This window comes from Hyalella azteca, unplaced genomic scaffold (assembly GCF_000764305.2).
Source record: "Hyalella azteca isolate HAZT.00-mixed unplaced genomic scaffold, Hazt_2.0.2 contig8314, whole genome shotgun sequence".
Classification (NCBI taxonomy): domain Eukaryota; kingdom Metazoa; phylum Arthropoda; class Malacostraca; order Amphipoda; family Hyalellidae; genus Hyalella; species Hyalella azteca.
The window spans coordinates 430,110-454,080 of record NW_025938411.1 but is presented as its reverse complement, the minus strand read 5'-3'; the positions used below and the strand labels follow the sequence as shown (position 1 = coordinate 454,080).

The window sequence follows — 23,971 nt, the reverse complement described above, 5'->3', positions numbered from 1 at the left end:
ATTATGGATCTCAAATGAATTACATTCAATACTTCTATAGCTGTTGAATGTATCTAATAATGAAGAAGATGTGTTAAATTAGGCAATGGGCATCACAGCTAAATTATATATCTGCGTGTGCAAGATTTGTATTTGCTTGGGGTTTTAAGTGTAAATGATTCATTATCATAATATTTCTGGATATTATATTATCATAATATTTCTACATATTGTGATCTGGATATTATTTTTACATATTTTCAAGCTGGAAGTGCAGTAAACAACCATTATAGGTTGGCCTATTTCCAGCAGAGAAGAATCGTTGTTTTCGTTTGTGCACTTCTTATGAGATACGCGTGATGGCCTCGGTTTTATGCTCGCCACTTTTGCTCACCAACAAAATGAGCAAAGAAATTCTTGCCTTCCTCTTCTCATCGTCAGCTCGCCGGCTCGCTCGACTGGCTGGCGTATCGAGCGCTGTGATGAATAAGGCAATAGTCAGCCACGGCTCCACACTAACTTGCTCGCAACGTCAATTCTGGCGCCTCAACTTATTCATGTCTCAGTGGAAGCTCAGAAAATTACCTAGAAGTGCAAAAGAAATGTAGAAATGGATGACAAAAAATTGTTGAGCTCTTCCGCCTACTATTTTTTCGCAGTGCTAGAATGCCGCCTATATACATATGTGTCTTACTTCTGATCGCGCTAACACATGTTATTGAAGTCATTCGCTAGAATATGCGATATGAGTGCTTCAATTTTGTATCATCAAGAGAATAGTTTGCAAACATTTCATTCGAATCGTTGTCTTTCAAATATCTGAAATCGCATTTCATGTTTATCCTATAAACCATTTCAAACTGTGGGATTTTTTTTAAAACCAGAATTTATAGTGAAATTTTATAGAAGCAGCTAAGCAAAAAGCTATTAATATAATATCCTTGCTTCCATTTGACTTCATGAAAATCAGCGAAGAAATAATATCTATCTATAATATCTAATAATATCTATCCATCCACCTCGTCGAAAAAGTTGTAGATATTTCCACTGAAAGATTTTGTCCGATTCAGCTCCATTCACTATTTATAATGAACTCTCAAGTCTGTGATCTGTTGGTCATTTCTCAGTGAAACTTATGCAGGCAAACCTAGTAATTCAGTGAACAGCTTTTAAATATTATCTTCTTAACATCACATAAAAATGAATTTAACTCTTACGTCGATGTTCAAGTTCACATTTCGTTATTAATTTTACTAGTAAAATGGAGGTTGTAACATGAAATGAAGCAAGCGTTATTAGCCTGTTCGGTTACTACGCAATGTTGATAAGTGTTCGTGTTGGGAACACTCTATTGATATTCCCGTTGACATCATTTATTCATATAGTCTTCGGAAGTTATTCTTGCCGATTCTCCACACTTCATCAACATGTCGGGTTGTGAATGAGCTCTCGTTTAGAAATATTAATGAACTAGCTGATGCTAGGCAGTGCTACACCCGTTGATTTAATTCAACAGTTTCGCAGTCCTGGTTTAAAAGAAACTTATGAAGCATGACAGAAGGAACTTGTGATGATATGATATTTTTAATAGTCAATAGAATCAGCCAATAATTTATATGAGTAAAATTCTTGATAAAATAAGTTTTTAGGCAACAATGAGACAAATTCAACAATAGCAACGTAGCTCAGTTTTTAATTACTGAGGCGATGGGCATCGCTCTTTCGTCAGTTTGTTTAATATGATTGAAAAATTTGAATTAATTACTAGTAGGGGATTCAGGTTTTTTAAGTAAGGATATGCTTATGAAAGTAGCAGGAATAAAAATGAAGTTGAACCATTCAAATCACTAGAAAGTACTCATTTGACTCAACAACGTGGTTCGAATAAATTTACTATTCTACTGTCATACGAACATGAATAAGACAATTTTTTATGGATTTCTCAAGACATAAGGTAACAGATCTTATCAAGGTATCGAAGAAGTAATGGGGAACATTTGATTAATGAATTCTAAACTGCACCACTATGTATTAAGAAAATTACAATTGTAATCGTGTTTCTTATACGTCGCCTCGCTGATCAGCATGGCTAAAGTTACAGTTGGTACGTGCTTGTGAAGCTAAAAGCTAATAAAATGGGTAGATATTTAGAGACAATTGAAACTGACTATATATTGTGCATGATAGAGTTTAACATATTGTATACGATTTCAGATGGAAATTTCATCTACGTTTGAGAATTTTTCAGTTCTAGAATAAATAAATGGAACAGATTAAGTTATTTTAAATTAATTCACATCATTTCAAAAATACAGTAATTTGTCGCATGCATGCGTATGCTAATGTCGAAGTACGTGTTGCTCGAATCTTAAACGTTCGTAGAGGTTATTCATGTAGTTCACGCAATCGACTAATACATCAAGCACGAACATGATTTCCTCATAGCATGAGACTTCTGTTTACTTACTGCCTCTGACTTCCGCTTCACGATTCCGTGACCAAATTCGTTGTCCCTCTGATAATTTCCTGTCGACTGAAGTGCACTGTAGTATAAATCATTAGAGTACAAGCTCCTTTGTATTCCTGGAGCAGCAGAGGCACTTCCCTCTGAAATTGCCTTACCCAAGCCCCATCCTAGCCCAAGTGAAGCACCGACGTAGAACGCAAACATTCAGTAAGTGTTCCTCTTTTATACGGCACACTCCTACACTTTAAGCCTCGCTTGCTCGATGGCTTCTACTCTAATGAACAAGCATGGCAAAAGCTTTGTTCCTTATGATGTTCCAAAACGTTCCCCTTGACTACCAGAAAGATAATTGTCCTGAAGCTTTATAACTTTTCCGGGAGGGTCCCAAGTGACGACACTATTTAAATTTTGACACAGGCTAACAGTCTTTGTAATTCCTTCAGTTGTGAATTGGTGTGATATGACTTGAATTTATTTTCATCTGATGATTGTATGTTTTAAAACCTCCAGCCAGAGCAGCTGATATTTTTTGATTTTCTTGCCTGTCTATTCGTAAGCATAATATTCTAAACTTTTTCCAATTTTCGAAAATAGATTTTTTGAACTTAATTGACTTAAACGCTTGCTTTCAATCTACTTATTTATCAAAACTCAGGTGTTAATTCTTCTTTTCAAACATTAAATTCATCTCCAAAGATCGCATGCACGCAAAGAAAACCTGCAAGACTAAAAAACCTGTATGAAAAGGCTGCTGTATATTTACATGCAATGCGGAACTCTTGTACTGCAAGAGTTTCATTCTGCAAATTTGAGATATGAGACACAATTAAATTAATTTATACTTAAGCAATTTGATTATGCCATAGCTATAGAAGTTATATAAACTATATAATTCTATTTAAGTTGTTAGTGTGCATCACTTGACATTAGTTTTTGTCGGCTTTATCTGACAGAACGGCTGAAAACAAGAAGCTGGATTTGGACGCGTTGGTATCAGATTAAATCGCGCTCGTGGCCTTCACTGCCGCTGCTCACGCACGGCAGGTCGAGCTCCGATAATATAGAACGACTTGATCTACCAACACTCAGGGAAATGAATTAGTATTGTCCGAGTGACGATGCATTTTTTGCGTTAGGGTATGTCGTCTTCACCCAATTTGGCTGGGCAAAAGAGAGTATTGGTGCAACGTTGGCTTTTTGCTCGTGCCGTGAATACCGGAATGGGTAAATATTTCAACAATACCACTTCTTCATTTACTCAGTGAACGCTGAGGCTTCACGCCGTGACGCCGACTGAAATCTCCTTGCATTTTTTTTTATCATCTGCTCCTGCAAAAGTTGTTCAGCCATAGCGAGCTTCTGGTTATGATCATTTTACCATCTCGAGCTGTCATTCATATGGCCAGATTCCAGTGTAGGTTTTCATTTTCTGTGGTTCAAATAGCAAATTTATTGGTATCAGTGCAGTCTTTTTGATCTCAAAAAATGTTTTATAATTTTCAGCCTGGTGAAATTTGGGAGAATTTTGTGTCCAGGTACCCTGCCGTGTGATAATTTAAATGCCTACATTAATCGGCAGTCCAAAAGTAAAATGATGCATGGATGTAGATGAAATGCTGTGATTTAGGGGGTCCAAAATTGAATTACTGTGTTAGTATGTTGTCCAAAATTGAAGATTAATGAATTTAATCAAATATAAGGGAATGGGATATTTTCTTTGATGTAGTGCTAATGAATTCTACTAAAACTCGAGGTAAAATGTTCATACCAAAATTTGACTTCAAACTATGATCAAACTATGATAAAATCTCTATTTCAATAAAAATGAAACTTTTAGCTATATATAAAGAAAATTTAAGAAATTAATGTAGTTTTGATGAATATTTATGTACTATTGAGCAGTTATTCTGCTAAATTGCAATCTATTAACAATTGTGTAGGAGCTAAATCAAGATTATTTCGCAACAATTTATTTTCATGTCAAATACTGATGGTGCACATTAGCTCATATATCATTTGGAAGTGAAGGTTCAGTCTTCAAATCGATTAGTAGTCAGTTCAATTAAGTCGTCATTTTTTATAGATACTTCTCATCTCAATTGATTGTTTCAGTGTTAACAAGAATCCACTTTCGTCAATTGAATTCGGTTTACCCATGTCTACAAGTTTTTTCCGTCCGGCTTTTCTATTAAAGCAAGACTCATTTCTCATTAACAGGAATCCGAGACAAGACTCGTCCGCAGACGTTGACGTCGGCAACACAGGACTTGTGATTGGTTTGTTGCCACCTGAAAGGATGCTGCCTCTGAAGACTTGTTGGGCAAAAATACCTGATCTTTGGATCCTCGTATTCCTGTGTCTCTTTGTTTTGGGTTCGGCTGAGGATGAAGTCGGCGGCGAAAATCAGCGATTTGCCACCGAACCGTCGGATCAAACAGCCGTTCTGGGATCCATGGCGGTCTTTCCGTGCAGGTACGAGGGAAATCCCCGAATAAAATATATATTTTTTTTTGCTGTCGCTAACATGGAGTTCAGGAATTTCCTCGAAAGTGTCGGGCAAAAGTTTGATTTTGGTTTTGTCCAATACCGTAAATGAGAATAATTTTAAAGTTATAATTATAAAACTTTTTCACTGTTTAGGAAATGATTTTACTTTTTGTCTGATACTATATGCAGTGTTTTGGTTCAGAGAAACCTGCATAGAAAATTGCACCCGCTAAAATCCAGTTCAAAGCACGCTCGGCTATCTGTTAAGCACTTAATTTATAGAAGAAATGTAATTATTATTCGATATTCCAGACCTCGTCTCGCCTAAACTACCGTGAAATTCTCAATGCACTCGTACCTACCGTGTCTGCTTTGCATAATGTTCATGATACACTTGATCCCACTTTAATGCAGTCACTGCAATGTTTGCAGAGTGATCAACCAAGTTGGCTTCGTTCAGTGGACCAAAGATGGCTTCGGCTTGGGTGTCATCCGCCGGCTCAGTGGCTTCGATCGGTCAGTATGAGACTGGATATTTACTTTGTTCCTTTACCTTCATTCCGATTTAACGTTACCGAACTAGAGTTTGCTTTATTGTGAAGTGACTTGTTCACTGAATTAGTAGCCCCGCCCATGAATATATCCCAGCAAGGTGTATTTATGAAGTAAGTGGATTTATGTGGATTTATTTATATTTAAATAGTGGATTTATGAAGGAAGAACATAAAACTTAATTTTTCAACTCCCGGAAAATTGTTGCAATAACATCCACATTCATTTTTAGATTATACCATCTTTATAGTGTCTCTTTAAAAGCCACTCATGTTTTTGTAAGTTTGTGCTCCTAGGGGCATCCTAGTACACTTCCTGAATTGAGTCCCAAACAAGAGCCATAGTAAAGCGTTCAGAAATAATATATTTCACCGAATAATCGATGTGGCTCGAATGCATTACGCTGAATAACCCTTTTCAAATATTACTGGTAAGTAAACTAATGCTTCTATGACGGTCTTCCGGGTTTTGTTCAATGAAATTTTTATCCAGTCGAAATTTTGATACAAGATCCGAACGTAAATATTTGATCAGAGACTGAGTACCCGTTTCTCATGAGACGTAATTTCTGTTGTTTTCGTGCAAATTTACGTTGTTGAATTTCTGACAAGAATCGCATCATACACATTTAATTTGATTGTAAATTTAAAATATTTCCTTCGTACAGCAACATAAAAACAGAGTTCTAAGTTGAACGGCAATTTAATTATTTATTTTATTTGCCAGCAGATACATGCTCAATTATGGCCACTCAACCATAGATGAATAATTAAACCCAAGTGAGAATTGCATCTGAATGCTTTGCCCGTCACGCACAAGAACGATGGAGACCCAGACTGCCACTAACGTTAACATTGCAAAGAAAATTTTATTTCTTTGAGTCGTCAATCGATGGTGCATGAAATTGAACTTGCCTTTTATGTTCTTTTTGTGCTTGTGTGGTTAACATTGGCTTCGTTACTCCATGTTTTGTTAGGAGGGAGAGAGAGGGAGAACCAAAACAATTTGTTTGATGAATTATACTTCATTACCGCGTGTCTCGAGCTGTGTAATTACAAATGAAGTGATCGTAAGAATTCGCCGCATATTTCATGATTCACTCGTTGGTGGATAAAAGCAAGTAAAAATAATACTTGTTCCACGTTTCTTTAAAACTACATTTCTGTTTTATCGTATTCCTCAATGTTTCTGGGACGTAAAGGCATAATTCAGATTTCCTTTTCACCCCTTTTGTTTCTTGATGGTGTACAATTATTGTATATGATGAAGAAATGTTCCGACGAATAGGGTGACTTCATGTTACGCCTGTCTTCAACATTATTTAATACTACATCATTTCCCTCATGTTTGTTTGTCTGGAACGAAGACGAATAACTCAGATTTCCCATTTCTCTCTCTCTTAGGTACTTGATGGTAGGCTCTGATGAAGAAGGAGACTTCAGCCTGAGCATCTCCCCGGTGACGCTGGAGGATGACGCGCACTACCAGTGTCAGGTGTCCTCGGTGAACGACAAGCCGCTGCGTTCCCGCGTCGCTAAGCTGACGGTGTTTGTCCCGCCTGGACCGCCCGTCCTGGCCCCGGGACCTGTGGTCCACACCACCGCCGGGGCCCGCATCACCCTCAAGTGTACGAGTACTGGAGGACGACCAGCGCCTGAGGTTTGTACAAATTATTGTTTAAGTTTATTTAGTGTTATTATGCAGCGCAATATAATTGCGTTCATACAGCAATTTCTGAGGTAACTCATTCTTTTGCTTAAATATTTTCGTGAATGAAATTTTTATCGCAGCGTTAGCTTTAATAAATTCTAATGTAGTTTACGTATATTTAATTTTATTAGATGTTCGTTCTGCCATTTACTTGGAGCTATGTTTTAGTTTTTCACACGATGAGGGAAGTTTTTTATGTGTAAAATTGTTTCCTTTTAATATCTCTTTAAAACACTCTCCGCTACGTCCAACTTCCACTGCCTCTTTTATACAGAAAAGGCATCAGAATTTTTTCGTTCAAAATCTACGCTCATTAAAGGACAGTTTTTCAGAATTCGTGTCATTGCTCTAGACTATAAAAATCTGCCCCTACAAATTAAAAATTGTACCAGGAGCTCAACTTGATCACCGTTTCTGCACGACTTGTAATCATCGCTAAAGAGGGAATGAATTTAATTTTTACGATACTTCATTTCTTTAAATCTCAGTCACTGAGCAGCATTTGTGAAGAATTAGAGCGCATTAGTCCTCGTCGACTGAACGGTGTGCACAAATTTTCTCCGTTCGTCACCGAAGCAGAAGAGCTATGATCAGGAATCATTTTTCTCGTTCCCATCATTAAAAGATCGAGAATCATTCCCCTCGCTTGATGCGCGGCCATTAAGGATATTAAGACCTATTTTTACCAGGGCCATTTTTACCGTTGCATTGCTCTTGTTTAATGAACCTCGGACATGATTCTGTCCATTACTGCGGAATTATTTCTTTTATCAAACGCCTTGACCAGAGTTGGTATTTGCCTGCTGGGAATATTAAAAAATCTAAATAAAATTGTATGCCATTGCTACTTTATTATTTAATTTGCTACTTTATTCATAAATTGTTTTTTTTAATTATTCATAGTATTAAATTAATCTATAGTTGATTTGACCTCTTCATACTTGTATATTGAACAACGTTAGTTAAATGCTCAGTCTATCAATAAATCGGGTTCTGTATATTTTTCCGTGCAGGTACAATGGCTCGATGACAGCGGCTCCGTGATCCACGAAGGCATCCTCACGAGCCAGGAGCTGATGGAGGATGGTAAGCGCTTGTCCGTAGAGTCCAACTTGACGTTCATCCCGACGCGTGACCATCACTTGAAGTCCATCAGTTGCGTCACGCATCACCCCGCCCTGCCCGCCGCCCTCACCGCCTCCGTCTCGCTCATGGTCCAATACCCTCCCCGGGTGCATCTCAGGCTCTACCCGCGTGAGTGATGTTTTACTACACTATAATACCTAAGAATTTTAATTGTTATGTCACTAGTCTGCTTAATACTACTACGACATGGTCCAATATCCTCCACGGGTGCATCTCAGGCTCTACCCGCGTGAGTAATTTTTTATAGTCTATAGAACCTAAGAATTTAATTTGAGGATTTAAAGAAGGAAAAAATAATTACATACAAATGTTAGTTGTTATATCATTAGTCTGCTTAATACTACTGCGACATGGTCCAATACCCGCCGCGAGTGCATCTCAGGCTCTACCCGCTTTAGTGATAGTTTTTTCTACTCTATAGTATCTAAGAATTTAATTTGAAAGTTGAAAGAAGGAAAAAGGAATAATGAATCAATGTCAATTAATTAAAAACTTTCATGGAAACACTGTATGCAAAACATTTCAATTTTGCTTCTAGTTGTTTGTAGTGGTAAAATCCCAATCTCGATGTCAGGGTAAATCTTCAATCATTATTTAGCCCATGTATGCTCTACCTCTTTCGAAATGGTCTCGCCATAATCTCTAGATTACCATAGATTTCTCTAATACTCTGCAACTCCAATCATTATTTTTGAATTTATTATTATTGAACATTATCATTTTCATCTTGCAGCCGTTATACAAGAAGGGACCGAAGTCCGAGCCTCATGCGACTCAGAAGCGAACCCGCATGACGTCACCTACAAGTGGTTCAGAGGTCGTCAGATGCTCGACGTGGATGAGACTCAGCGCTCTGTCAGCCTCGGCCTCGTGTCCCGCGCTGACCACGGCACCGACGTGTCGTGTGAAGCGAGCAACGTTGTCGGCACCACCAGACAGACGTCCTTCCTCGACGTCCAATGTGAGAGTAAACATTATTTGACCAAATTTTTGAGGTTTGAAATACCAAAAATATATTTTGATATCGTTATATTACCAGGCAAACCTCATGCCTCGACGTCCAATGTGAGAATAAACATTTTTTGATCAATTTTTTAGGTTTGAAATACGAAAACAAAATTTTTGATCTCGTAATACTATAAGGCAAACCTCATTTCTCGAATTCCAATGTGGGAATAAATATTATTTAATCAATTTTATGAGGTTTGAAATACAAAAAAATATATATTTAGATCTCACAATACAACCAGGCAAACTTCATTCCTCGACGTCCAGTATGACAATACATATTATTTGATTATATTTATTTAAACCTTAATAAATTTAATATGCTAACAATAATGCTTTCGTCCAGCAATTCGAACAGAGGCAACTCCTTCCTCAAAAAACGACATTTTTTAATGAAAATATATCAATAAATGTCCGAAAGTATTTTGGCTATTCTATATTTTTACACAAGCAATCTCGATGTCTGTTTTGAGTGATGATTGTTGATGTTAAAATAATAATAAATAATGAATAATGACGTTAAAATAACGACATTGCAAACTTGCGACTAAACGAATAACTTTCCTCCACGACCGTATCGATATTCAATTGATATTAATTCGGTAATTAAGGTAATTATTTGCGTAAAGCTACGTAGAGGAAATACCTTCTCAACGCCAGCGCTTAGCGTGCATTTACAGTATATAGTACAGCAATTAATCTGAAAAAACTGATGCGTAAAGAGTAATATGAGAAAGCGTCTACAGTAGAGGTTTAAGATTTCCATGTAGTTAATGAAAACCATAAATGATTAAATTGTTTATTGCGATTTTTTTGAAAAGAAATTTGCTTTGAGTCTCCCTCGACATTATTAAGAACTTGTGTTTTTATTCCAGGCTAATTATTGAGATGAAATTACTTCTAAATGATAGTTTTAACCTCTGCTGGCTATGATTAAAATTGTACTAAATAACTTAACAGAAGCAAGAAATTATTTATATGATTTAAGAATCAAAATTGAATTGCGAGAATTCAAATAAATCCCCGATAAATTATTTTTTCTCACACACCATCGATGTAGTTTTGTTTTCTCAAGTGAAGGAAGAAGGTTATGTTTCTGTCGAGATCAATTATACGAAAATTTTAGACTATGAGATACATGGAAAATTCTTAGATAATTTATATCCCTTTCGAGCGGTATAATGAAAAACCATGAATCCGCGACACGAGAGCGACAACATTATTAAATTTTCCTTTTGTGTCCACGTCGGAGCAAATTACTTTGCAATTTTTCGTTAAAAGTTATGATGAACATCTTCGGTGACGGTGGCTCTTTTTGTAAGATTGTGTTGACCGTTTAGAATAATGGTGAATGACTGATATTGCGGGCCGGTAGCCTCGTGTTATAGTGTGAGTGGTAGAAGGTCACACCGCATTATAGTGTTATTGTGATCCGTTCACACCGTATTTTAGTTTTATAGTGATTCGTTCACACCGTATGATAGTGTTATAGTGATCCGTTCACACCGTATTATTGTTGTGTTCCATTTACATCATTATTATTGTGTTATTGTGATCCGTTAACCCCGTATTATTGTGTTGTTGTGATCCGTTCACATCGTATTATTGTGTAATTGTGATCAGTTCACACCGTATTATTGAATTATTGTGATCCGTTAACCCCGTATTATTGTGTTGTTGTGATCCCTTCACATCATAATATAGCCTCACGCTCATATTTTAGCAACATGGGGTTGAGCGAGTCTGAGTAATATGTTATGAGCAGTTGCAGACTGAAGTGTAATGAAGTCTTGCCCATTAATCACCCCAGACGCTCCAAGCTTTATCTCGGCGCCGAGCAGCGAGAGCGCTGAGCCCAACCAGAACGCGTCCCTCAGATGCCGAGTAGAGGGCAACCCTCAGCCTACCATCGTGTGGACCCATCTCAGCACTGCCACGGTGAGGGCTCAATACTGAGTACACTTAGAAAATTAAGAAGATTATTATCTAAATAACGATTCGTTTGCTACCCTGGGCCTATATTTCAAAAAAAGTTAAGTGATCGCAAGTTCATCAGCCAATCATTGACGGTATTTCAAGCAAAATCCACCAATCATTGACAAGAAAATAGAGCGTAAGTATTTACGTTCACTTAGCCAGTTTTGAAAGTATGGCCCAAGGTGTGTCACCCTGACCCAGTTTGGGTCTTAAAAACGAGTATCAGTGCTACGACCGCTCTAAGCACGTGTTGCAGGTAAGGTGCATCTCTATTCAGAACATATGATTCAATCATTTTTTTCAATGTACCATATGGATCCAAAAATACGACGTGGCATACTTCAGCACCGCAATAATGTGAAGGTAATTCTCGTTGCACCTAAAAAAGTACACTTTCTGCATGAAAATTATCAATTATATAATGAAGAGTGCCATTTTTATTCCACCTAAATTATTCTCCTCTGCCTAAAGATATAAACAATAGCCATGCATGGACCTACATTTTGTGAAATGAAATATTTTTTCGTTATTTTCTTTCACCTATGAGCTAATTTTGAAGCAATCTGACAAGCCATTAGTACTGCGAGAGAACTGCCGCTGGCAATAGCAAGAGATGTAAATATTTCTCAGTTCTATGCTCTCATAGAGATCCTGTGTTACGTTCTCTGCTGAGTTTGCATTGCAGAGAAATCGAAGAGCCTCGTCATTACTATTGGGAAATGGTCTCAGCCACTGCAATAAAGCTGGTGCATTGGTCTCATCTCTCGGTGTGGGCAATAAGCTCACTTTTACCTGCATTTTGTCGCACTCAGATGACAGGGCTGGGCGAAGAACTTGCCATAAAGGCCGAGGAGAGCACAACAGGAGCCTACATGTGCACTGTTACCAGCCCGGGTTTTGCACCGTTATCGGCAACGGTGCACCTCAGGTTAAGAGGGCCACCGAGCATCACCTCCACCTCTCCTGTTTGGGCCAAAGAGGGCGAACGGGCCGTACTCACGTGCAAAGTGAGGGCCGTGCCACATCCTGTTGCCCTCACCTGGTTTAAGGAAGGCATCGCTGTCTCCTCAGGTTTGTACCTGTGCTTCATTTCTATGCAGGGAGCTCGTCCTTCTGTCTAGGGTTGTGTGGCAAAGGAGTAACCCGATACTAATAAACGCAGATCCCTCTGCTGGTGAGACTGCGTGCTTGAGTGCGTCCATTCTTGTCCATTCACTCGTAATTTGTTATGCATTGCTTAGAGGACGAGCTCTAGGAGCTTAGAACAACACGATTGAAATTCTATATTCAGTTCTGAAAATAAATGATAAACACAAATATTTTAACGCAAAATAGCATAAGCGTTTTCAGTTTACATTTCAATTGTTTTGGGGATATATTTTGAGTAATTTTATCAGATAATTGAAATATGTACAAATGCATGATAGTGTTAATTAAAAGGTGCGCGATGTACTGTGGGGCAAAATTTTTTTCAGAGTTTGCTGGAAAGGCATATTCTGATTTCTGTTAAATTGGTGGATTGCTTTGGAGCGTAATAAGTGAAATATATATATGTGATTAATTTCTTAATCATGTATCGAAGTTGACTGACGCATATTGGTTACGAAATTTGACTGGTTTATATCAAGAAGTGTGCTTATTTATTAAAGCTTTTACGTTTAAATTTAAAAGGGAATTAATTATGAAATTAATATTTTTGGAGTGGATGCTGCTTCAGATATCCATTATTAATTCTTTGGCACCCATAGTTGTAAATTTGCAAAATAATTTACAGACTTAATCCTCATGTGAGTAAGTTAGTACATGACACTACTAAGTAGCCCACAAACGTCTGATCATCCAATAAATACCAGAAAAAAGTCGTAACGATAAGTTAACCAAAAGAAACATTCAGCATTTTACTGTAGAGCTCTTATATGACCGCGCATCACCCCATACTCATTACTGATCTCGAGTCGTCCTGAATCAGTGAAATTTTTGCGAGCTTTTTAGTTATTCTTTCTTGGCCCGAGTAATGATCTCACTGGAATATTCTATGAAATACGCGAAGATTGAGGACCGACCGATCGTGCATTCTCCGGTGCCGGAGGGATTAAACCGAGAAAACTTTTCTGCTTGGCTCGCCGCACTTTTTGTGGCTCCGAGCACTGCTCAGAAATTAATTCATTTTCCCATGCAATCTGCAATTTGCCTTTACAATCGAAGCAATTTACAGTGGAGGTTTCCAGGTTTATTTTCGGTAACGTCGTTAAATTTCGAGGTTGGAAATGAATAATAATCTTTCCACATGTGATTTAATTTTTTTATGTTAAATAAATTGTTAGAGTTAAGACATGTTCTTGACCATGACTGCAATTAAAGTATATTTCTGTTATAGCAGACATAAATTTCCCAAAGCAAATAGTGGAACAAATATTTTTCTTTCGCCCTCCGAATGAACCCCTATTATAAAATAAGTATCTTTTCTTATAAAAGAAACATGAATGAAAAATTTACTGCGTTAATAATTTTGCCATTCGTGCATAAATGATTTATTGACCTTTTTCACACCCCCCGGAAAAATATTTTTTCGCGATTTCCAGGCTTAACGTTCATTACCTCAAAAAACATCAAAATTTCCACTGTTAATAGCCGTAAGTTTACTTATTAATAACTTGGAGGATTTTTTAGGTTTTTAATAAAACCACACGTTCACACATAGTAACAATGCATATTCTTCGGTGCTATAAATTGAGTTTTATTTGCATTTAGGACACCGTTTTTTTCGGTAACTGTAACTTGACTTAAGATGAAGTAGCCTCGATTTCGAGAAATAAAAAAATATTGGCACGTAGCACATCATATTCTCTTCCCGCAAAAATTTTCACGGAAAATCATCCCATTTCTCAAGGGTAAAGACACGTAACTTTAATATAAATTAGTCCGGGAAGTTAGGCGTGTTATGGTTCTTGGGATGTTGCTGCGAAAAGACCTCCAAACAATTCCAGGCTTGAGCCAACTGCCCAAACTACTTCACTTTTAGTTGTTATATTAATAAATCGGGTCAAAAGTTACGAATGAAGAACTCTCCGTAACTTTTCATATATCTGACTCCATTCCGACTTCTTTCTAGTGGCTGCGCTAGAGGTTATCTTGTCTCTTTATTTTATGCAGTCAATATTATTTTACAGCTCTAGCTTCTGCTATAAAATTAACATGATACATCTAAATAGATTTTCTGCCATTTATTGAAAGTAAATCGCAATTTTTTTGTAGAATTGATTAACCAGTTATGCACATACCATCAATTTTTTACTATTAATTTCAACGTTGAAACAAACGACTAAGTTATACCATAACATTTTGTATTTCTTATCCATGGCATAAGTTTCAAATCTTGGAATAATATTTTCCCGGCTGCATCCGATTTCATTTGTAAAAATTCTATATATATAATTGAATATTATTTTGTTCATTCTTCAGATGCTGACAGGTTTACTGTAGAGGAGAAGCAAATGGCGGACGGGGTCATATCGCGCCTAATAATCAACGTGACCCGAAAAGAAGATTTTACGGCCTACAACTGCACCGTCGTTAACGAATACGGCATGGACGTGGCGCAAATTCCTCTCATAGAGCAACGTAAGTAATTTTTTGACTGAATTTTCCTCTACTGAGACCAGTATGTTGCCAAGATACCTCGGCTTTATGGATCATGTATTTCTGTTTACGGATGGGACGAATTTTTTACTGTTATCAATATATATGTTAACCAATGAATGTACATTGTACATGTTAATTAACTTTACATGATATTTATCTGGTTTGTGTAGAAAAATTTCATGCAATATTGTACATGAATATTGTACGTTTGAATTGACTGGAGCTAAATCTCATTGAAATTATATATTATAAAATTGAACGCTACATAATTGAAAAAAATTTTAGTGTCAAGTTTTATTCTATGAATTTACGTCATTTTTCCAGCCTCTCTGTCCACGGTAATCATGTTTGGCTTCGGTGCGTGCGGGATCATTTTGGTAGTCTTATTGATCGCATTCATCATATGTTGCCGAAGAAGAGGAGGCAGTTCCAAGAGAAAGAAGGCCGCTATGAGCCGAGCAAACGATCTTGTGAAGCCAAACGAACACCCAATAGTGATTGAAACGCACACCTTACCCTTGTCACCCTCGCCCCATAAACTGATGCCCTTAGACACCCGGTCGTCAGATAAAGATTCTGACATCAAAGACGGGGATATGAGGACTGCTTCGTCCCTGTCTGTTGGGGACAGGGATTCTGATGCTGCTTTCGAGAGTGACAGGGAGCCATCGCCTAGGATCTTCCCCCATCTGCAGCTTCGTGACTGTCATCAAACAACGTTTAAAGCTGCTGAGCCTCAGCAACCAATCACAGTGCCGCATAGTCGTCTTAGCACCACATCGTTCATTGGCCCCGTAAGTTTTCCATTTCCTGATTAAACTTCAACTTCACATTTATTTATTTCTTAAATATTCTTCTTATTTATGCCCATCGCACGTATTTATTTATGGAGAAGTTTACTAACACAAAATATGCCACGTTCTTATTCGTATAGGAATGTCGTAATTTAATTGTCGACACGAAAGTTTTTTGCAAGTGGTTTTGAAATATATTATTTAGGTGGTTGCCTGGGATACGATTTCTCTTCAACAGTTCATTCAGTAATGGTCGTTTAATACAGCAATTTTCGTAAGCTAACATAACTTCAATCTCAGTCCCGTATCCGTTCTTCACTGCATTAATCATTCTTTTGTCGGAGCTTTTGAACTAATTGACATTCGCTCGCGTCTTTTTGTCTGCTTCTAATACAGAAGTTGATCAGACGAATCCAAGTCGGTGTTTTGCATCCGTAGACTGAAGGTTAGCTCAGACAAATCTGAGGATTTTGAAGCCATGTTTCATTTAGTCATGAAGCGACTGCATCTCGACTGCCAGCCATTACTTGATTGAATTTCTTCCATAAATTTTTATATTCCGTTCCAATATGCTTTATACTCGCACCAACCTGCAGTTCAATAACCTGCTCTCTTTTTATGAAATGGATGCAATGAAAATATTGAAAAATTATTTTAGGTAGTCAGGCTCAATGCTTTTTTAGTGACCAATTACCTACCAAATTAAAGTCATTAACACAAAGTTTGGGATCATAATTTTGCTTAGTATATATTTTCAAGAATATTTACTTTTTATTTGATGTCGTAACTATTATTATTTTTTCATTACTAAACTCACTCTTTTTCTACACTAACTCGATTTTACTTATTAATATAGAATATAAATTACGTTATAAGAATTTCAAACATGCAAATTTCGCAATATGTCAATGCATAATTTCCCTATATTAAAGCCCTCCATAAATTTTTCATGCAGTTTAAATTTGCGCAGATAAATGTCTCTGCAACTCACGCCAGTATTCATTTACTGAAATCCTTAAACAAACTAAATCATTTATAACCATTAAATAATTTTTCACACTCTTAATTTTCAAACCGAATTTTAAAGTGAGATCAAAAGCTTATTGACTGGTTTACCCAAATTCTCTATTTATAATTGTATTTAATTTAATATGGAAGCAACTGAAGCCCATAATAACTTTTTCTTATTACTTATTTTTCGAATAAACTTGTGATTCAAAACATAATGCACCTCGTTATGCAATCTGAAGCCAAGATTGACATCATTCACGCAGCGCTCAATAAAATAGGGATTCTTTTATAGATAGGATCTTGAATGCTGACGAGCTTCTTTAATGGACTAAATTACTCCAGGCTGAATTACTCAATTTGAAGTTACGCAAGTTGACGCTCCGCGTTTATAAGCTCGACTCGTAAAAAAAGTTAACGTAATGACATGTTGATATATTCAGTCCCGCTTTCGCCTTCGTTACTTCTATTTTTCTCAAAATGCGGGACTAATTTGCTTTGAAAATGCTTAGTGACGACTTCTGGATACTGGTTTGAGATAATTGTCTCCCAATATGTCTGTTCGCCTCGTTTTATTATCTTTCAAGTTCGTTATAATTTTCGATTAATTTGTTCAATTAATGCAATTTCCAGAAATAGAGCGCTGAATATTGAATAGCTTTAATTACTGAACCAAACAAATTCGGGAGGAAAAAAGTATCCTCTGTTATGTTTATGTTGAAAAACACCTTTAATTGTTACAAATCGTCGAGGTTTATTAAACCTCTGTTGAATTTTAGATATTTCAAACGGTAGCATACGTTTGAAATTCTGTTGTCAACGGTAAAATTCTAAAGTTTATTTAATTTACTAGGGAGATTTGTCTTTGCAACAAGCTCTTAAATTTATTTCTATACGCCCCACATAAAGAAATAAAACAGTGAATAATTTGAAAAATTCCGTATCGCTGCAAAGCTTTTATGTGATCAAATTAAGAATCGCGGAATACAGTTGCTTTCAGGAACGTGTGCCATATATTAAATCTTAAAATATTTATATTGAACTTTTCGCACGTAGTTTTCAATTGCGATTACTAACGAGCCTTTTTAATGTATTCTTTTGAAATTAATGAACTTAAGTTGGATTAAATTAATGAAGTGAACTAGATTACAAAACTCCATACATCGGCGTGTGTATTTCAAATAAAAAATTTTTTCGTGAAGCTCGTAAAGATTTCTTATTTCAGCTTTTAACTGAGCGAATTTAAAAAAAAAAATAATAATATCTTCCAATCGATTTTAAACCTTTTACAATTTTTTGGTTTCTACGCACATATTATCATCATATATCAAAGTTTATTTCAGTATAAATCTATATGTTGTTATGCAATATAATCGAAAAAATATAGGTGATGTATATGGGTCACCCACCCAAATATTTTTTGAGAATTGATGTTTTCTTTTCACGTTTGTTTAACAGGACGAAGGTTACGGCTCTCACGGAGCCATTGCGACTCCCAGCATACCAACCGCAAACAACTACAACGCGGCGGGACTTCACCAGAAATATTTGCACTCACAAGTTGGCAACGAACCTCCAAGTTCTTTATCGTACTCTTTAGCTCCCCCTCCTTACACTCCTCCAACTTACGCACTCCAAAATACCGGAGCGTCAGCTTCCTTGAATGCTCAGCAGCACCAAACTTATTCTTCACGGTCAGAGTTGTCTCAGCAAATGAGAAACCACGCTCCAAAAGCCAACGGAAATCTTAGCTTGCCCAACGGCGGAGTTGCAGGACTTAATCTCAGCAACGGGGCCGGTAAGACGACCGCAAATAACGGTGATGTTTACCACAGAGCAAGATTACCGTCTTCAACTTCGTCTAATTCGAATAAATTTATTGTGCCCAGTCAACAATCTTCAACACCTGGCACCCTGGTGTGATCATCTTCTTATAATAGTTAAAGTTTTGTGATTACTACATTGTAAAATATTTCATCGTTGACACCAAATCTCATTTGTAAATAAATCATATATCGTGTAAATTTTTTTTCTCATTTATAGACTAAGATTCGCAGAGTATATATTTTTCTTCGTTAAGAGTTGCCTCTGTCTATCTATACTAAATAACTCAACTATAGTTCTTACCCAGTAGAAAAAGAATTTAATCATACACTATGAAGTCTTTTTCAGGAATGATAACACCGCATACAATGCATTTTAAAAGTAACTTGTAGCTGTGCGTACTACACGTACCGTTAGTAATACTGTACTTAAGTACAACGTTGTTCAGCTCTTTAGAATCATGTTAGAACCATGTACATTAACTCAACTGTCATTATAGGTAACTTAGTCCACCAATGGTGACGTAATTGCATTTTTAAGGCATCGACCATGAATTATCCATAACCGACAAAGCGGCTCGATAGATCAACATCAATTTGACATTTAATTTATGAAAGGTTTGTATTAGGCACTTGATTTAACCGCCGTCTCATTCCCGCTTGACATTCGATCGGACTGACATTCCTCGTGGGCTGTGCTTTCAACAATTCTGAAAATCTAGATCATTTGAAGGCGTAAATTGAAAAAATAACCAAGTGTTCGAAAGTAAATGCCAATACAATTTACTAGGTTTCCAGTGAAAACGTTTATACGTAGATACCTAAGAGTGTCCTAGATATTTCAATCATTTGACTCAAAATTCGTTATAAAATGATGTTTTTTAAACATGATTGTATCATTATTCTCTTCATTTGAAATTATTTCCATCAATAGATATTGATGTTGGAATAATTAGTATACCTGCACATGACACCTCTACATTATTCATCGTGAAAACCATCTCTGTTTTGACTCGCCGGCGCCACGAAGCGCTGTCGAGAATTCATTAACTCTCGACTGCTCGTTGCCGCCGGGCTCGTCCTCTCGGAAATAGAGTTTTTTTACGTCTATAATGAAGGCTGACACTGTCCGCAAAATTGCCTGGGCTTTACCTTTGAAAATTCGTAGCACTAAATTACGAGATAAAATTTTATGCAGAGTTGCGGCATGCTTTTACTTTGACTCGTCATTCATGACCGCTAAGTTGAAAGGTGAAGTCATTTAATTCTGTATCAAAAATACAATTTGATTCCTGTTGTGTCAAAAAACTTATAGTATTCTGCATATATATTCTTTAGTTATTTTGAAATGCAGTGATAGTATTTTGTGTTGTAGAATTTCAACTAATGATGATCTCTTTGTTTTTCTAACGTGCGTGATTTTTGAGTATACACTGTAGAAGTAGTACGAGTAGGAATCGATCACAAGCATCAGTGCTGACTTCAAAGTAGTGATGTTATGTTTTTGAAATGTCATGCTCAAGCACACTCTATTGTTCCGTTATGGCTCTGTTATCTGCACGGATTGGAATGTCACGGAAAAATACTTTGTATGAGCCACCAATTTGGATCACACAATGATTTAAATTTCTATTCGATGTGGGATTCCGCATCCAACCAGTTCTCACCTGGGCTTGCATGTTAAATTCTACTAAAGGTTAAGAATGAAGGCTGGTCGCTTTTCACATTTTCTATTGTCACATGTAGCATTTTCGATGTAATACTGCCTAGTAGGTAGAACATAAATATGGTTTGATGTGTTCAGTGCTAGATTGTGATATATTCTAGAAATGATTTGTGGTGATTGAGCAAGCAATACTTTGAGTTTGTAATTCTCTCAATTCATGTCAATATTTATTGGTCAACAGTACTAAGATGAAATTTTATTGTTTAGAATTTAACTAACATTTAGAATATTAAAACAAAATAATATATTGTCAACCACTGATTTCAATACTGAAAACAACACACGGACATTTGTGAAACTTGTGAAAAACTTTAATCGTTAGAGCTTTATCAAAGTTGCATCGAAGCTAATCTTTGTACCGATTTTCGCTCTAACCTGAACTCATGAAGCAATGTCTTGATTTGCAGACTTCTCAATATTATCAACGTTCACTCAATGCATTCCATTCTTACTTTTCCTGGATGGAAATCAATCAAAGAACCTTAATTTTTTTATAATTTTGTCGAAGGAATCAAGTGATTCTCATGTAGTTACCAGATAGATTTTATCGTGCCAAATTCTTGTAATTTTAAACACTCTTCTCATGAGAGTTCGCAACGGAACGCCACCACACACATAAAAGAAACAAAAAATCATCGTCGATATAAAATTTCCTAATTAAAAAAGACCACATTTCATCTCCACCATTCCCTCAAAACAGTTATTTTATAACCCACATTTTTTTTAATCTCATGAAACTTGTGTAAAATTTTCCTTTCATGTTAATATCCAAAGACATACAGGCTAACAGCTTTAATTAATGCAAAGGATTATTGTGTGTTGATCCTAAAAATATTAAATTAGAATATGATATGATCACAGTGTCGTAGAATTAGTGAAATTTGCAGGGTAATTATTTTAAATAATCAAATCTGTGAGAGTGCAATATCAAAGATAAAAAAATGGAAGTTTCTTTTAACCATTATTTCTAGGTGTGAGCAGCTGTCATACGAATTAGAATTCAAAAGAAAAGAGTTGCCAGCAATAAATTACCGTTCATAAATTCTGAACTCCTTCAACTCCGAATTGAATTAAATATGTTTTTTTTATAATCCTATTACAGACATTTATATCTTTGTCTGCACGGGATTATTGCTGAAAATTTCCTCTCTCAGTCGATTAATATTCATTGAGTATACGCACATCTGACAAAATTTTTTTGAATAACATATGATGTATTTACTATTTAGATTGAGCGATTTTTCAAGCGATTAATAAATGGCTTAGTAAAATTTGTTTTGCAGATAAGATCACAGTTTTGCAGTCCAGGTCCCCGATCTTATTTATCTTTGATTGAATTGGAATGACAGATTTGCCTGGTCCTGCCGTTTCTTCATCAGCACAATCAAAAGTCCAATAAATGTATTTTTTCATTGAAATATTGAGACACTACAGCTCTTAATCAACTGAGGAACACTAAAGTTATTATTGGGCCTTAGATTCGTCCACTAAATTATACTTCGTCCAGCTTATGCCCGGCAATGAATATAATTTTTCGCTATAACAAAACATGTCCTTTTTTAACTGATTTAATTGTCATTTTATTCGTACACATTGATATCTAGAGAAGTAACAATAAGATTTGTAATTTATATAAGCGCTTGGCTGGATCAAACAACAAAATATTCGCATGGCTCCCACATGAGCTTCACTCAACGTTCTGTATTCTGTTGTAAGTAAAAATATTCTATTCCCAAAATTTTTTTCATTTTTGTTTCCGTTATTTAAGCATTCATTCCTGTGAGTTATGAATGTTGTTATTGACAATCAATTATTAGTAGGAGTAAAAAAGGCAGATGAAAATATTGCTAAAAGTTTTATTTCAACGTAGGAGAGATATTTGATGGGATATAACTATAGTACTGCATTAAAATGCAAATTTAGGAAAATGTATTTTTTCAGGTTTGAGCGTCTTAAAAATGTTCCTAATTTACCAGCGGAAAATGGTATTGAAATCTCGTTTAAAATATTTCAAGTATAACGTCATTCTACTCATGGCGTTATGCTGACGAAAACAACAATTCCATTTTTTTCATAATTTGATTTTTCACAATCCATTTCGGAACAAGTTAAAAGCATTTTAATATCTTAAAATTTGCGTACACTCTATTGCTTCTTTTCATGACATATGTTCCAAAATTAGCTAACGATGGTTATAATCCCGAAACACATTTTTCATTTTAAAGTTCATTTTTACATCCAATTGGTTAGACGTTTTACAGTCCGCATTTTAATAAGTCAACATAAATGACGACTAGGTTTCCAATTGCATAAAAATATACATATTAAATGAATAATTCGCTATCATTGCATGAGATATACATTACATTTTAAACGATCGAAGAATACACTTTAAACGAATCATTGCATAAGATGTCAGTGAAATATTCTAGTAAAGCTTACACTAGAATTTTACTAGAAGTCCGCAAAAAGTTTCCTTAAAAGTTGTTCATCGACGTGTTTCGGCTGTAACTTAAAATCCTCGCTGACACCGGCCGGTTCCGTTCAAGTTTCTCCACCCTGGAACAGAAGCACATGTAGCGACTCTGCAACCGAGACACGCTAAGTTTTCTCGATGCTCTTAACTTATCCTGTCTTGAAAGTTTCTGATCGCATAACTTTGAGCTAACTTAGCAGCTTCCGTGTACCACTTTTCGTCTAAGATAACGTCGTATCATTCGGAGACCTTGAAGGCTCGTAGCTCAAGCAGTTGTTGATTATCTGCAATTGACGCAAAGAGAAGAGAACGGTTGCAAAATATCCCCTCGAATCATTTATAAAAAATCCAAGTTATGCCCTATCAATAAAATTAACAAATATTTGACCTTTCGGCGCCATGAATGTGAGAATATGTGAATTATAATGCAATGTTGTACTCAATATTACATAAAAAAAATCTAAATGACTTGAAAATTCGTTCATCTTTTAATTTTGTCCGCCCAATAAACCATGAAGCTAAAAATTAACCATACGCTATATTTTAGCATTATTCAGCAATTTTATTGGCAATGGCTTATGGGCCTGCATATTTGCTTTCGAATTTTATTGCAATTAAATTTATTAATTTTTTATAACTTAGATTTATGAAGCGACTAGCAATCTGGTGGTCTTTGAAACGAGCTTAGTCTGTCACGCATGCAAGAATATTGTCAACAGAGTGATGAGACGACGGGATTATGCGTGTCACATCATGTTCATACTTTATAAATACAACTCCTAATATGTTTTTGTAGTACTTATTGCCACTTTGTAATTAAACCAAAACTCAAGATTGTTTTCGAAAATATTAAAGAGAAACCGCTCCGGATATAACTATTCAAGTCAATTGCAACAATACAATTTTAATTTCACGTTTCCATTTGCTAGCTGGGAATGGAAATCAACAGTGAATTATTTAATTAGGATTTAGAAATTGCATCCATCACTTGGCTTACTATTTAATCTGTGCCGCTAATATACTACCTCGTCAACCACTTAACTTCTTATATCCTGCGAATGGGAAGCATCAATAAATCTTCGATAGCGCGTTCGAGTTCTTGACAGGAATGTGGTCGGATCTAAGGGAGAAGATCTCAATGTGGCGAATGCCTTGCCATTATTGCCTTGGATGCCA

At 36.1% G+C, this 23,971-nt stretch overlaps 1 protein-coding gene across 1 annotated transcript in view; it reads left to right on the top strand.

Annotated features, from left to right (window-relative positions):
* Nucleotides 1-18,781, top strand: part of LOC108678024 (irregular chiasm C-roughest protein) — a 47,539-nt gene extending 28,758 nt beyond the window's left edge. The window contains exons 2-11 of the mRNA XM_018166356.2: nt 4,664-4,918; nt 5,366-5,449; nt 6,889-7,144; nt 8,209-8,449; nt 9,075-9,302; nt 11,160-11,287; nt 12,139-12,397; nt 14,789-14,947; nt 15,293-15,762; nt 18,229-18,781. Coding sequence (XP_018021845.1) covers nt 4,743-4,918; nt 5,366-5,449; nt 6,889-7,144; nt 8,209-8,449; nt 9,075-9,302; nt 11,160-11,287; nt 12,139-12,397; nt 14,789-14,947; nt 15,293-15,762; nt 18,229-18,693 — 2,466 coding nt within the window. The 5' untranslated portion in view covers nt 4,664-4,742 and the 3' untranslated portion in view covers nt 18,694-18,781. The remainder of the gene's footprint in view (nt 1-4,663; nt 4,919-5,365; nt 5,450-6,888; nt 7,145-8,208; nt 8,450-9,074; nt 9,303-11,159; nt 11,288-12,138; nt 12,398-14,788; nt 14,948-15,292; nt 15,763-18,228) is intronic.
* Nucleotides 18,782-23,971: the final 5,190 nt, after the last annotated feature.